Here is a 15545-nt window from a genome sequence, read left to right on the forward strand (position 1 = left end):
TGAGATGTCTACTAGGAAAAAAAAAGAAAGAAAGAAAGAGGAGGGAAAAGACAGTGTGATGCAAGGAAGGAGCAAGCTGGGTGGGGGGGTGGACTTCTATGATCCCAGTACTTGGTAGGTGGAGGTAAGAAGGACCAGGACTCCTTACAACGTGCTCCTCCAGACACAAATGGCCTGGATATCCATGACCTCGCAGTGCCTGACACTACCTGCACAAGACCATCATAAGAGGAGGAAAAGATCATGACAGCAAATAAAAGAGACTGATTGAGAGGGGGAGGGGATATGATGGAGAGTGGAGCTTCAAAGGGGAAAGTGGGGGGAGGGAGGGGATTACCATGGGGTATTTTTTATAATCATGGAAGTTGTTAATAAAACCAAATTAAAATTAAAAGAAAAAGAAAAAAAAGAAAGACCAGGAGTTCAAAGTCATCCTTAGCTACATAGTGAGTTCAAGGCCAGTCTGAGCAGTGTGAGACCTTATCTCAAAAACAATACAATGGAGACAGGCGTGGTGGCGCACTCCTTTAATCCCAGCACTCGAGAGGCATAGGTAGGAGGATCACTGTGAGTTCGAGGCTACCCTGAGACTCCACAGTGAATTCCAGGTCAGCCTGGGCTAGAGTGAGACCCTACCTTGAAAAACCAGTACAAAAAACAAACAAACAAAAAACCAACAACATACAATAGCAGGCTGGAGAGATGGCTTAGAGGTTAATGAAAACAAATTAAAATAAAATAAAGACCAGGAGTTCAAAGTCATCCTCAGTTTACATAGTGAGTCTTGTCAGCAAAGCCGAAGGATCTAGGCTAGTCTCCCCAGTACCCACGTAAAGCGGGCTGCACAGAGTGGTGTGTGCACCTGGAGTTCATTTGCAGCAGCTAGAGGCCCTGGTGAGCCCATCTCTCTTGCTCTCTTTCTTTCTCTCAAATAAGTAAATAAAATATTATTTTAAAAATGCAATAATGATAATAATAGATGTCCCAGGTGATCCTCAGAGTTGAGGCCTATGCCTCCCCTCTCCCCAGGGACTTGGTGTTCTTTCCGACTCATTATTAACCATGGCTAGATTTAAGAACGATCTGGGGGCTGGAGAGATGGCTCAGTGGTTAAGGTGCCTGCCTATAAAGTCTAAAGACCTGGGTCCATTCCTCAGTACCCACATAAAGCCAGATGCACAAAGTGGTGCATGCATCTCGTTAGCCCTGGGTCACCTCTTCTTCCTTGCAAATATATATATTTTGTAGCTTCTTTTGGCTTTTGTTTTATTAACAACTTCCATGATTGCAAACAATACCCCATGGTAATGCCCTCCCTCACTATGTGTGTGTGTGTGTGTGTGTGTGTGTGTGTGTGTGTATATATATATATATATATATTGTTTTTGTTTTGTTTTTGTTTTTCGAGGTAGGGTCTCACTGTAGCCCAGGCTGACCTGGAATTCTCTATGTAGTCTCCAGGTGGCCTCAAACTCATGGCGATCCTCCTACCTCTGCCTCCCGAGTGCTGGGATTAAAGGCGTGCGCCACCACGCCCAGCTCCCTATATATATCTAATTTTTAAAGAAAGCTCAGGGCACAGAAAGAGCAGGCATGTGACTTCACACTCCTTGACCTCTCATCTCCCTTTTCAGGCCCCGTGCCAAGGCTGTAATACCTATCGGTTCCTCTCTGGCCAGCTGCTTACAGTGAGATGCATGGGCCACCCTTACTTGGCTGGATGGGGGTCTCCGGGTATGGGACACCCTCTACTGCATGCCGTCTTTTCTCTCCTGACACCTCTCCCCCTGCCTGCCCTGTGACCTGCACCCAGTGGTCTCTGGGCTTCTCAAGCCAACGTTGGCTCTCCCTCTAAACACCACGTCTCCCCTTGTGTTTCATAAACCTGCTTCTGCTTCGCTTTATCCCTTGGTCTCTCTTTTTTTTAAAATGTTTTATTTTTATTTATGTATTTGAGAGAGGGAAAGAGGGAACGGGAGAGAGAGAATGAGCCCACCAGGGCTTCAAGCCACTGCAAACGAACTCCAGACATACGTGGGTACTGGGGAAACAAACCGAGGTCCTTTGGTGTAACCACTAAGCCATCTCTCCAGCCCTCTTGGGCTCTTTTTAAAAAATTATTTATTTATTTGAGACACAGAGAGGGAGAGAGAGAGAGTGAGAGAGAATGGGTGCGCCAGGGCCTCTAGCCACCACAAACAAACTCCAGACGCATGCGCCACCATGTGCATCTGGCTTACGTGAGACCCGGAGAATCGAACCTGGGTCCTTAGGTTTTGCAGGCAAGCACCTTAACCGCTAAGTCATCTCTCCAGCCCGTAGCTCTTGGACTCTTATGTCTGCTCCTATGTCTGGCCTCAGTCTTCGAGCAGACCAGTACTGAGTGGCCTGTGTTCTCTGCTGCTGGCTTCCTTCACTGGGGCCAGAAACCTCAAGACGTAAGCTACCCAGCAGTGTCCACGGGAGGAACTGATGGTACGCCCCAGACTGAACGCTGCGTGGACGCGTGTGTGTGTGTGTGAGTGTGTGTGTGTGTGTGCACGCGTGTGTGCGTGCGTGTTACGATGAGGTAGAATTAACGTAGAGCTGCTCTGCTGTCTCCCTCAGCCCCTCCTGCCTTCCTGCCAGGCATGAAGCCCACGAAACGCGGCGTTTTAACTTGATTGGCTGATCTGGAATCTTTTCTGGGCACTCCAGTCTGCCAGCCTTGGAAAGAAAGCCTTTGGCTCTGCTCCCTTCCCCTCTTCTCCTCACTATGCTCCTAGACCCCCGGCATCGAAATTGGGGTTCTGGTGGGGTGTCTTTCACCTGCCCTTGGGGCTCTTAGAAGTGAAAGGCTCACTATCTTTTTGACTTTGTTACTGTTAAGTTCAACTCCTTTGTTTTGCAGATAGAGACTACAGCACCCTAGCTGGCCAAAGGGGACATGGTGAAGCCGGGCGGGGCGTGGTGGCACACGCCTTTAACCCCAGCACTCGTGGGAGGACTGCCATGAGTTCGAGGCCACCCTGAGACTACATAGTGAATTCCGGGTCAGCCTGAGCTGGAGTGAGACCCTACTTCGAAAAACAAACAAACAAAAAAGGCATCGTGGTGACACAGCAAGCCAGAGACAGAAATGGTCCCAGAACCTGTTCATTAGATGCCAATGGAAGGATCTGGGTCTTTCTGGGACCCAATCTGGTCATTCCCTCTGTGGTCTGTGGGAAGCCCGTTGTTGAAGGTGGGACTGCCTCAGGCCTCAGACCCCCAGGATGGGGGCGTCCCTCCCTGGTCCTTCACCCGGGGCTCTGAAAGGACCTCTGGCTTCCTTTATATATGAATAAGGGGGACTGATTTTTCCCACCTTCCTCAGCCAGAAGGCACCCGGACCCCAGACTCTGCCCAACAGCTCTTGACCCATCCTCCTCCTCAAATGGGCCACTGTACTCGTAGGCACACAGGGCAGCCCTTGGCTGGGTGGCATTTAGCACTCATGTCCCTGGAAGCACGAGGAATGAAAGGGTGGCGGCTCTGAGGACTCGATGCCACGTTCTGACACACACCCCCCATACTGCCTGCCAACCTCACCTTACTCTTCCCCCTCCTGTCTCAGGGCACAGCCAGCCCAGTAACCAGACAGGAGTTGGCACACCTTGCTAGGAGCCGGCAGAGTGAGGGTTCTGGTGACTGCCCACCTCCACCAGCTTCCACCTGTGAGCGCTTGGGTGAGGCGGGCCTTGCCTGGGTCTTAGTCCCCTTTTTGGGGGGGTGGGGGAGAACAAGGAGCTAAACTAAACACCTCTCCACCAGCGCTCTCATTCTTCCAGAACTCAACTCAACATTTCTTTTCCCACAGCTGCTGTAAGGACGCTATGTGAGGAGTGAAAACTCCCAGCAGAACTTGACTTTGGGGCACACCCTGGGCTAAGAGGAACCCCCCTCCCTCGGTGTTCATAGTGTCCTCCAGGCACCCCTCCTATCTAGAGGACCCAGGGATGGTGTACAGGACACAAGCCTCCCCCACGCCCAGGATGCCCCATTCACTTACTTCTCATGACTGGGCGTCTGGCTTAGCGGGCCTTGGCTCCCCCAACCTCCTCAGCAGGGTGGCCCAGGGACAGGGTACAGCTGGCAGCGGAGGTGGGTGAGGCCTTTCTCAGCAGTGCCTCAGCCTGCAGCTCTGCAGCTAACTCGTGCCCCAGAGCTTCTGGGCCAGGGGGTTAAGCTGCATCACACAGGTGGCCAAGTGACAGGCTCCCCCCCCCCCCACACACACCCAACTCCCCAGGAGTGCAACAAGTTAAGATGACAGGCGCCCCACGTGGCCAATGTGGGCCTGGGGAACAGTGTGAGGGGCGGGGCAGCCAATCACAGGGGGCGTTGGAAAATTCCAAAACCACAGGCAACAGCCACACCGCCCTTGTAAAAGCTCTTTCCACCAGCCAGGGCTGCTCTGGCCGGGGAGCCAAGTGGAGAGGGGAGAGCTGGCAGGGGCTGAAGCCAGGTTCCTAACTCCCTTCTCTGAGGACCCCCCAGCCTGGCACTCTTTGACAGGTGACTGATTCCAGGGATAAGGGTGCCCCAGAGTTAAGTCACGGGGTGTCTGCCTGGTGGACTGCCAATATCGGGTCCTGATATTGTCCAGAAAGCTGTCTTGAACGCCTCCCAACACACCCATGGACCTCCCCTGAAGACATGATGTATATCCTGGGCTGGGGAAACATGAATATGATGACATCAAGCAAATACCCAAAATTCTCAAAATGGCTTAGTCTACCAGAAAGTTCTTCAGGAGCAAAACTGCTGAACTAGAATACAAATAGTGACAGTCTCTGTCCTCATGATCTCCATAATTCTGTCTTACTTACATGGATCATGAAATCCTCACAAAATACTTTTTGTGGCCAGGCGTGGGGGTGCACACCTTTGATCCCAGCACTCGGGAGGCAGAGGTAGGAGGATCCCGGAGAGTGCGAGGCCAGCCTGAGACTACATAGTGAATTTCAGGTCAGCCTGGCCTAGAGTGAGACCCTACCTCAAAAAAACCAAAAACAAAACAAAGAGACAACTTTATGTGGTAGCTACCGTTATTCCCATATCAAAGATCAGGACTCGGGTGTGGTGGTGCATGCCTTCAATCCCAGCAGAGGTAAGAGGATCACCATGAGTTCGAGGCCACCCTGAGACTATAAAGTTAATTCCAGGTCATTATGAGTGAGACCCTACCTCAAAAAACCAAGCACAGAGAGGTTAGGTAACTTGCTCAAGGTCGTATAGCTGGTGAATGGCAGAGTCAGGATTGAAGCCCAGGCAGATGGCCTCAGAGTCACTTGAGAGACAGGTGGTTTCTCTCATTCAAGTTTGTCTTTGAGGAGGTCTCAGACAAGGTGGTTCCTGGCATTTGAATTTCTCTAGATTTTATTGGTCTGAGAGTTTCTACTGATGGATCCAATGATTCTAATCTGCTCTATAGAGTACCTCAGTTTTTTTTTGTTTTTTCTTTAGTGATTATTTTATTATTTCTTTTTTTTATGAACTTTTTTTTTCCAGCTTTATTTATTTATTTATTTATTTTATTAACATTTTAGAGTACCTCAGTTTTGAGGGTCCCTCTTCATGTCTCTCAATCATCAGATCCCCTCCTGGTCTGGAAGGCCTCCCTTGTGTTCCTTGGACCCCCTTCTTGGGGCTATTTTACTTGGAGGGCATATCAAGTCTCTCAGCCTGTGATAGGAGGATTCTCAATATTTACTGCAACAGGGAATGGTGACGCAGGCCTTTCATCCCAGCCCTCAGGAGGCACAGGTAGGAGGATCACTATGAGTTCAAGGCCACCCTGAGACTTCACAGTGAATGCCAGGTCAGCCTAGGCTAGAGTGAGACCCTACCTGGTGGGGAAGGGGGCACAAAAGCAAAAACAAAGATACTGGATACTCTTGGGGATAAGTCATGGGGATAAGAAGGGACAGGAAGTAGGTCTGGCTGGGATTTCTGTGTAAGTGATTAATGGAGGAATGGAGTTTGGCCCCTCCCAGTTCCCGTGGCTCCAAAAGGCTCCCTTCTTCCCCGCATCCCACTCCCATAGGGTCCCTGGCCCCTCCCCCAGCGGGCCCGCCTTGCTCTGACCTGCTTCCCTCCCAGACCTGCGCTCAGCACTTCCGTGAGGCCCTGTGGCTAGTGGCAGACTGAGACTGAGACTGTGCTGAGCTAGGCAGCCCCCCAAGGAGGACGCAGCCCTGGGTGCCCACTCAGGGAAGGGGGAGGGGGCTTCCCTGCCTTTCAAGGTTGCTCTGTCTGGCCCAGGGGGGCGGCAGATAGTTTTGGCAGTGGGAAGAACTGGTGGACAGTCAAGGAAAGACCATGGAGAAATGGAGGTGGTTTCTTCTAGGTCCTTGTCAGTTGAAGGGCTCATGCTTATGGAAGTCTTTTCTGGAATATTCCCAGTCTTTTGGGGGCATGCAGGCCCACTAGGCAGTTTGAGGATTGAAGTGGAATAGACACACTTTCTGGGAGAATGGCTTCTCTCTCTCTGTCTCTCTTTTTCACTCTAGCCCAGGCTGACCTGGAATTTACTCTGTAGTCTCAGGGTGGCCTCGAACTCACAGCGACCCTCCTACCTCCTACCTCTACTGGGATTAAAGGCGCGCACCACCACGGCCGGCTAAAAAGGCCTCTTAAAATCTGAGAGTAGATCTGATGTGCTGAGGGGGCCTCCGAGAGAATGCTTACTTGCGAATGTCCCTTGGAAGTTCTACCAGAGTTCTAGCTTCCTCCCCACATGACACAGCCCCAGTCTTTCAGGACCCCGGGGCGCAGAGCGTCTCTGTCCATTCTGCCTCTAAGTGACAAGGCTCTCCTGCTCTCTCGCTCTGCACAGGCTGCCTTTCTGGTCTGTTCACACCTCAGGATGTGTTAACCACAGAGATGAACACCAAACCTGGCTCTGCAGCCACAAAGCCTGGCACATGCTCCATGGCCTCCCACTGCGGCCACACTGAGTTCTAAGGCCATCCCCAAGCCTTCCATCTCCTCCTGTCCTACCTCTCTAAGCCCAGCGGTCTGCTCACTGTGACACACACACACACACACACACACACACACACACACACACACACACCCTGCCTGTGCCTCTGTCCAGCATCTCTGCCCTCCTCTTTTCATGGTTCCTCTTTCCTTCGCTCTCTACTTGTTTCTCTACACTCTTCAGGCTTCCTCCTCCTCTCTTCCGATCCTGGCCTGTGGCTTCCTCGCCCACTGCCCGTCCTTTCTGCCTGGTCTCCTGTGTCTCCAGGCTCTCGCTGTCTCGTGCTATCTCGGCCTGCCTTCCCCATCTCTGCCCGGCCCTGGACGTTTCTTTCACTCAGGCCTCCAGAGCTGAACTCTCGGTCGTGACACACCCCATCTCTGAGCTCTTATCTCAAGCCTCTACTCACAAGTGTGGGTCTTCTTGGCAGCCAGCAGCTCTGGAGAGAGAAGAGACGGGGGGGGGGGTGGTGGTGGTCAGTCAACAACTGAAGACACAGGGTTGGATCATAGGCACGTCCCCAGTCAAAGTGTCCCATGTCACCCCAGTTCTTCCCGGCACAGCCTGGCATCTGAGAAGAAGCTGCACCCCTTTGGCAGCACCCCCTCTCTCTGCCCTTCAGTCACACTGGAACTCTTTTAGGTCCTCAAAGTGCGTGGCTCCTCTTTTCTTTGCTTTTTGGTTTTCCGAGGTAGAGTCTTACTGTAGCTCAGGCTGACCTAGAATTCACTCTGTAGTCTCAGGGTGGCCTCGAACTCATGGTGATCCTCCTACCTCTGCCTCCCGAGTGCTGGGGTTAAAAGTGTGCATCACCACGTCCAACACCCTCTTTTCTTTCTTTCTTTTTTTTTTTAACATTTTATTTCTCTTTATTTATTTGAGAGAGGAAGAGGCAGATAGGCAGAGAGAATGGGCACTCCAGGGCCTTTAGCTACTGCAAACGAACTCCAGACACATGCACCACCTTGTGCATCTGGCTTACTTGAGTCCTGGGGAATCGAGCCAGGGTCCTTAGGCTTCACAGGCAAATGCCTTAACTGCTGAGCCATCTCTCCAGACCCCTGGCTCCTCTTTTTTTTTCCTTCTAGAACTTCCTCAAGCTGATCTGCCTCCGTCCCATACTCCCTTATCTAGCCAGGTCTCAGGTGATGTCTCCCTCTCCCTTTAAGCAGTCAGTCATCCCTACCCTTGCCTCTGCCCTACGGTTTATGGCACCTTGCATTTAGTTTCCTGGCACTTCCCACATCACCTAACCACCATAAGTGTGTCATGATCTGCAAAATGAAAAGACTGCCTCTCCGCTAGAGACAGAGCCTTTGTCTGTCTTGTTCATTTTGCTCTGGAAATACTCACAATCTTCTAGTGTCTGGTGCAGTGGAGGAACACAGTTAAGTGTTCCGCACCCAGGGTGCACGTTGCTATAGGAGTGTGATCTCTTAGTAGCTTATCTGTGTCTGAAAGCACCAAGGAGTTAGTTGCACAGGTATGGGGCAGGAAGCAGGTGGGAGAGGCTGGTAAAAGAGGAGAGGGGAGCTGGAGAGATGGCTTAGCGGTTAAGGCTCTTGCCTGCAAAGCCAAAGGGCCCAGGTTCGATTCCCCAGGACCCACATATGCCAGATGTACAAAGTGGTGCATGTGTCTGGAATTCATTTGCAGTGGCTGGAGGCCGTGGCACATCCATTCTTTCTCTCTCTCTAAAATAAATAAATAAATAAAAACAATAAACAAATTTAAAGAAAGGGGAGCTGGAGAGATGGCTTAGGGGTTAAGGCATTTGCCTGGAAAGCCAAATGATCCTGGTTCAATTTCCCAGGATCCACGTGAGCCAGATGCACAAGGGGGCGCGGGTGTCTGGAGTTCATTTGCAGTGGCTGGAGACCCTGGCACGCCTTCTCTCTCTCTCTCTCAAATAAATAAGTAAATAATATTTTGAAAAATAAATAATAAATAAAAGAAGAGGGGGGAGCTGCAAATAGACCCTCTCCATCCTCTGCCACAGGGAGGCTTCCCTGGCCTGCCAACAGCAGGGCACCCGGAAGAAGCACAGGTGGACTGATGAGTTTACAGCATGTTCCAGTGCCAAGGAGCTGCGGCTGCCAGGGGAGTCTTAGCTACCGCATGGTCCATTCATACCGTTAGTACTTGTGAAACACCTCTCAAGGGGAAGAGGTTTTCCTGTGAGACTTGGGTCTGTCCACATAGGGCACAGGCTAGTCTTGCTTTTTTTTTTTTTTGAGGTAGGGTCTCACTCCAGGCTAGGCTGATCTGGGACTCACTCTGTATTCCCAGGCTAACCTTGAACTCACAGTAACCCTCCTACCTCTGCCTCCCAGAATGCTGAGATTCAAGACGTGCGACACCACAACCACCCCGCCATTCCTAACCTTTGATTGGGTTCTGTCTCCTCTTGCCTTGTACTGTCCACGTGGGACACACATACCTTGCCCGCCCGCGCCCCCCCCCCATCCTTCTACAGGGAGACGTGCCCCACAGGTAGGATTCCTACATGGGATTTGCCAACAGGTAGCCAGTGAGCCTAGCTCCCTGAGTTGGGGGTGGGTGGGGGCGGGGATCTGCCCGGTGAGGGTGTGGCTATTTTGGCACCGCCTACTCCCCTGCTAATCCTGCCTGGCCCTACACAGCTTCCTTCCTTACGTGGCAACCCCAGCCAGCCTCCAGCCCTTGCACCTCAGAGCACTCTTAGGAAGAAGTGCCTCCCCCGCTGGCCCCAGTGGGTTCCTGGTACAGGTGGCCCTGGAACTTGGCACTAGCTCTTCCTGAGCGTTCATAGCTGACCAGGCTTGTGTGTGTGTGTGTGTGTGTGTGTGTGTGTGTGTGTGTGTGGCGGTGTCCTGCTCGGAGGGGTTTCTGCACTCACCTCGCTAGTGCAATCAAGGACTACCCCAGATAACAGGACAGGTTCCTCCACTGGCCAATGAGCAACGCACTGAAGGTGGACGGGCCACCTTCCCCACCGCTGCTGCCAATGGTCACCGTCATGGTGAAGCAGGGGCCTGCTTGCAGCCGGGAGATCAACCCCATTCACATCCTTCCTTTGACGCAGCATCCCTGATTCCACTGCCCCCTCTGCCCCCCACCCCGGCCTGTCCCGCCTCCTTCACTTCTCCTGCCTTGGCCCTTGGTAGGGTTCCCGTTACCCCCCTACACACACGTGTCTGTTTTCTCTTCCTGTTATTTCCCCAGCCCCTCTTCCTGTTTATTCAATCGCCCTGTCCCACCTACCCGCTCAGCTCTGCCAGATCTGTCTGTCTCCTCTGTCCCCCAGGCTGTTTGCTGGGTCCCTTCCCATTTCTCCCCTCCTGGGAGCCTCCCAGCAGTGCCTTTCACCTGTCTGCAAGCCGGTGGGGGGTCTCTTACCCCGGGAGGCTCCGTGGTGTCTCTGTAGGGTCCTGTCCATGGGGTTTGCTCCCTTGGTGCCGTCCTTGCTGCCCTGGCTGCCCAGGAGGGCAGGGAGCAGGGCCCAGGGGAGGGAGGAGGGGAGGGAGCACCTGGGCCTTCAGCAGGCAGGGGAAAGGAGTGGCTGGCAGAGCGTCCTGGCACCAGACGAAGGACACGAGGAGAGACCGGTGGACCAGTGTTGGGAGCCCTAAGCAGATAGGCCTAAGGAAGGGATCTAACATTCTACCGATCACCTACTGTGCGCTGGGCCCCTTTGCTAGGTCCTGTGAGGCAAATAATGATTGCGGGGGTTTTTCTTTTTTTTGTCAACCCTCATAATACCCACCAGAGGGAAGCACATTGATTGAGATTCACTAAGGAATCGAGTGATGCTCAAGAGACAGGCAAGACTTGCACACGACACGGGCTGTGTGTTCCCAGTGTGGTTGTTAGCAGGTGAGAACAGGTGTCGGTTGCAAAGTGTGGGGAGGGGGAGAGTGAGGGAGGAGCATTTTGGGGGAGTCTGCGCCTTCTCCAGGTTGTGGTGGTCAGATTGATCCCAGTGCATTTCGGATTCCCGGAGATGCCCCTGGCAACCCTTCCCTGGAAATTCCTGACGTCTCCAGCGCCTTCCTCTGCTCCTGGGCTGTGAGGGGCCCCGAGGCAAGCCTGGAGCAGCTCGTGGAGGGCGAGACGGGGAAGAGGAGAGGGGAGAGGGGAGAGGGGAGGGGACTCCAGCGACCCATCACCTGGGAACAGAGCAAAGCCTGATCAAACCGGAGGAGGCCAGCGCTGGAGTCCGAGGAAGGCCAAGACTTTTGGGGATCTTGGATGCCCTGGTTCTCCGTGCGTGGCTTCCACCCAGAGTTTGATTAGCCGGGCCTGGCTCTCCTGCTTACCCAACAGGAGCTGGCCAGAGGCCAAGCGGCCCGGCTCCTCCCGCCCCTCCTCTTGCCCTATTCCAGCTGGTAAACACCGGGGCAGGAGCCAGCCACGCCAGGGCCTCGTGACTCTCCCACTCCCCCACCTGGCGCACGTGGCACCTAGCGTGGAGGGGGCTGGCGCCGGGCCCGCGCTCCGTCCTCGCCCTGGCCCCACCCCGCGGCTTCTGGCTGCTGCTGTCCAGTGCCTGTGTCTCTGGGGAGCGCCCAGAGCCTCCCCGGTGGCGCAGGACGAGGGACAAAGGTTAAAAGACAAGGATCCAGCTTCTAGAGTGTCTTACAAGGGCTTGGGCAGTGGGCGGGGGGGGGGGGGACTTTTGTTTGTTTTTGTTTATTTATTTGAGAGAGTGAGAGAGCAGAGGGTTGCGCATGTATCAGAGAGAGAGAGAGAGAGAGAGAGAGAGGGAGAGAGAGAGGGAGGGAGGGAGGGAGGGAGGGAGAGGGAGGGAGGAGAGAGAGAGAGGAGGAGAGAGGGAAAGAATGGGTACTCCAGGGCGTCTAGCCTCTGCAAACGAACTCCAGATGCATGTACCACTTTGTGCGTTGGCTTTATGTGGGTACTGGGAAATTGATCCTGCGTCCTTAGGCTTTGTAGGCAAGTGCCTTAACAGCTAAGCCATCTCTCCAGCCTTTTTTTTTTGGGGGGGGGGTCGTTTTTGAGGTAGGGTCTCACTCTAGCTCAGGCTGACCTGGAATTCACTATGTAGTCTCAGGGTATCCTCAAATTCAGAGATCCTCTTACCTCTGCCTCCTCAGTGCTGGGATTAAAGGCGTGGGCCACCACACCTCGCAAAGTACTTTTTTTTTTTTTTTTTTTTGAAACAGGGTCTCCCTGTGTAGCCTTGTCTGACCTTGAACTCAAGATCCTCCTGCTGTAGCCTTCTGTACTGACATTGCAGTGCTGACATTATAGGCATGCGCCACTACTGCGGTTCCTCTGCTCTTTATTATTTTCTTTATTTTTATTATTATTATTATTATTATTATTACTTTTTTGTTTGCTTTTTTTGAGGTAGGGTCTCGCTTTAACCCAGGCTGTCCTGTAATTCACTATGTAGTCTCAGGGTGGCCTCGAACTCACGGCGATCCTCCTGCCCCTGCTTCAGCCTCCAGAGCACTGGGATTAAAGGCGTGCGCCATCACACCCAGCCTTCCACTCCTTTTTAGACCTCTGTTCCTTTGTGACTCTGGGTGTCTCTGGCTCATTCTAGACTACCTCTTCCCGGAGTCATGGGCACAGAGAGGAGGCCCCTTGGAAGGCTTGCATATGAGCACTGAGCATGGACGGTCTTCAGACACTGCCTCTGACATTGCAGGTGTGACTGCCTCTCCCAAAGTGCCACATCCCACTGTAGGAAATGACTGGGATTTGGGAAGAAGGTGGGGGGGGGGCGCCTGGCTTTCTAGGCCTTCAGAGTCCCATGCTTCTTGAGCATTCACAACCACTGCCTCCACTTCCTCCTTTTGGGTTTTTCGAGGTAGGGTCTTGCTCTCACCCCGGCTACCTGGAATTCACTGTGTGGTCTCAGGGTGGTCTTGAACTCATGGCAATCTTCCTACCTCTGCTTCCCGAGTGCTGGGATTAATGGTGTGTGAGACTATGCTCTGCTCTTTTTTTGTTTTTAATATTTATTTATTTATTTGCAAGCGGGGGTGCCAAGAAGAGAGAATAGGTGTGCCATAACTGCCAGCCACTGCAAATGAACTCCATATGCATGCACCAATTTGTGCATGTGGGGACTCAAACCCTCCATCTCTCTAGACCCTGGCTTCTTTTTTACAGACCAGGTCTCACTCTGCAGCCCAAGATGACCTTGCGCTCACTGTATCTCAGGCTGGCCTCAAGGCCCTAACGGGGTCTCCTTTCTCAACACCCCAAGCATGAGCCACCGCGACTAGCTTGCATTCACTGCCAGGAGCAGGGAGGGAGGCTGTCCCATAATTTACTGTGTAGTCTCAGGGTGGCCTCGAACTCACTAAAGGCACAGTTTCCTTTTTAATCCTTTGGGGATCCCTGTCTTGCCTATCCTTGTCCCATTTTGCTACGACCACAGTCCTTTCAAAGCAGGGTAGTGGTTATTCCCTTCCCTGGTATATTCTTACACTCTTAAAAAAAAATTTTATATTTATTTATTTATTTGACAGAGGAAGAGAGAGAAAGAGAAAGAATGGGCATGCCAGGGTGTTTCTTTTTAAAATATTATATTTATATTTGTTTATTAAATATATTTTATTTATTTATTTGAAAGAGAGAGAGAACGGGTGTGCCAGGGCCTTCAGCCAATGCAAATGAACTCCAGACACATGCGCCCCCTTGTGCATCTGGCTTATTTGGGTCCTGGAGAGTCGATCTTTGCAGGCAAATGCCTTACCTGCTAAACCATCTTTTCAGTCCTATTTATTTATTTGACAGAGAAAGATGGAAAGAGAGTTTTTTGTTCTTTTTTTTTTTTTTGTTGAGGTTGGGTTTCACTCTAATCCAGGCTAACCTGGAATTCACTGTGTAGTCTCTGGGTGGCCTCGAACTTTCAGCAATCTCCCTATCTCTGCCCCCCAAGTGCTGGGATTAAAGGCGTGCGCCACCACACCCAGTTTATTCTTACACTCTTACGCAAGGAGGAGGCTGATAGGGATCACAGAATCATTTTCCCCCACAGTGCCCAGTCCCCTTATCAGGCCAGGAATCTCAAAGCAGGGGGCAAACAGCCTGCAGGGGGGTGGTGGTGGTGGTGGCTTGGAACTGGGGAGCAGTCACTATCTTTTCTTTCCCTTCCTCCCCACCCCCTAAACCACAGAAACCACTTAAAGCTCAGCAGAGACCTGTCCTTTTAGGCAGGGCCTGGGGTGTGTGTGTGTGTGTGTGTGGTGGGGGTAAAGGGTGAAGTGAAATGTGTGGGGCTAGGCAGGGTGTGATGCCAGTCTTAGTTCAGTCCTGCCCACAGAGGGCTGTCTCCCTTGGGAGCCTGATGTGATAGTTAGGGATCATCTTTCTTTGCAAGGAAGTGCTTTTAATTGCCAAGAGCCATCTCTTCAGATCCCTTATGGGGACCATCTTTCTTTCAATCCTAAGGGCCCCATGCCTGGGGAAGACTTCAGCCCACTGGAGGGACTCGGGAGGGGGACTGGGTCTCAATCACTGAAAAGAAAGGACAATGTGGGCTCTAAGAACATCTGCAGCCTCTACGCCTTAAAGCCTCCAGTCCTCCTCCTGTCGCAAAGGCCACAGTGGGAATTTGACCCTAGTCCTGCCCTCAAGCTCCCCCCCATGTGACCCTGCTCTTAACTTACCCTTCGGTGGCCATGAAAGCTGAAAAATTGGGAACTCTGGTTTTGTGGGCAAAAGGTCTTCTGGGTGAGCTCTGAGACATGTGGCAGCCATCAGCGACCTCCCAGCCCAAAGAGGCCGTACCACAGGGCGCTGACTCACTCGTGTTCCTGGTCATGTTTTGGGGCCTGAGCTGCCTGCACCCAGGAGAGATTTATTTTTATTTTTGTTGTTGCTGTTTTCAAGGTAGGGTCTCACTCTAGCCCAGGCTGACATGGAATTCACTATGAAGTCTCTGGGATTGAAGCTGGGTGCCACCACGCCCGGCCCCCAGGAGAGGTTTTTCTGGGCTCATTTGCTTCCAGATCACAGGACCCTGAGGGACAAAACTGTTCCCGAGAGAATCTTCCACCTCACAGCCTTCCTGAGCTTTTGGGCTATTTGTTGTATAGAGCTAGTCGGAAGCAGGCTGATCCCCGGGTGAGTTTACTTAACCTCTCTGATCTTTCAGTCTTTGCGAACTGGGAATAACACCAAGCTTTCTCTGCGGCCCTGAGATAAGACAGGGTACAGAACCCGGTACAAAGTACTGCAGCTAAAAAGGGAAATGTTTCAGTCCCTCCCTCCCCTTTTTCCAGTCCTATAGCTGTCTCCCTCTCTCTAACTGACTCACCTTTTCTTGCTTTATTTTTCTCTTGTTATTTTCCCTCCAGGCCATCGCTAAGTAATTCTCTACTTCTGTTCACCCTGTAACTTGTCTGCACCCTGTGTGCCTTGTCCACGGTGGTCTCCAATTGCCCGGCACCTTCTAGACCCTCAGGAAGCATTTTTTGGAGGAATGGGTGGGATGAGAGCAGTCAGACCTTCAGGTTTCTTTCCAGATACTTAAAAAAAAAAATTAAACTGGGCGTGGGAGAGCATGCCTTTAACCCTA

The 15545-nt window shown here is 52.1% G+C and overlaps 1 protein-coding gene across 1 annotated transcript in view; it reads right to left on the minus strand.

Moving 5' to 3' along the window:
• Positions 1 to 10496, minus strand: part of Rorc (RAR related orphan receptor C) — a 39469-nt gene extending 28973 nt beyond the window's left edge. The window contains exons 1-2 of the mRNA XM_045138589.1: positions 10355 to 10496; positions 7416 to 7445 (exon numbers count right to left, since the gene is read on the minus strand). Coding sequence (XP_044994524.1) covers positions 7416 to 7445; positions 10355 to 10424 — 100 coding nt within the window. The 5' untranslated portion in view covers positions 10425 to 10496. The remainder of the gene's footprint in view (positions 1 to 7415; positions 7446 to 10354) is intronic.
• Positions 10497 to 15545: the final 5049 nt, after the last annotated feature.

This window comes from Jaculus jaculus, chromosome 19, assembly GCF_020740685.1.
Source record: "Jaculus jaculus isolate mJacJac1 chromosome 19, mJacJac1.mat.Y.cur, whole genome shotgun sequence".
Classification (NCBI taxonomy): Eukaryota; Metazoa; Chordata; class Mammalia; order Rodentia; family Dipodidae; genus Jaculus; species Jaculus jaculus.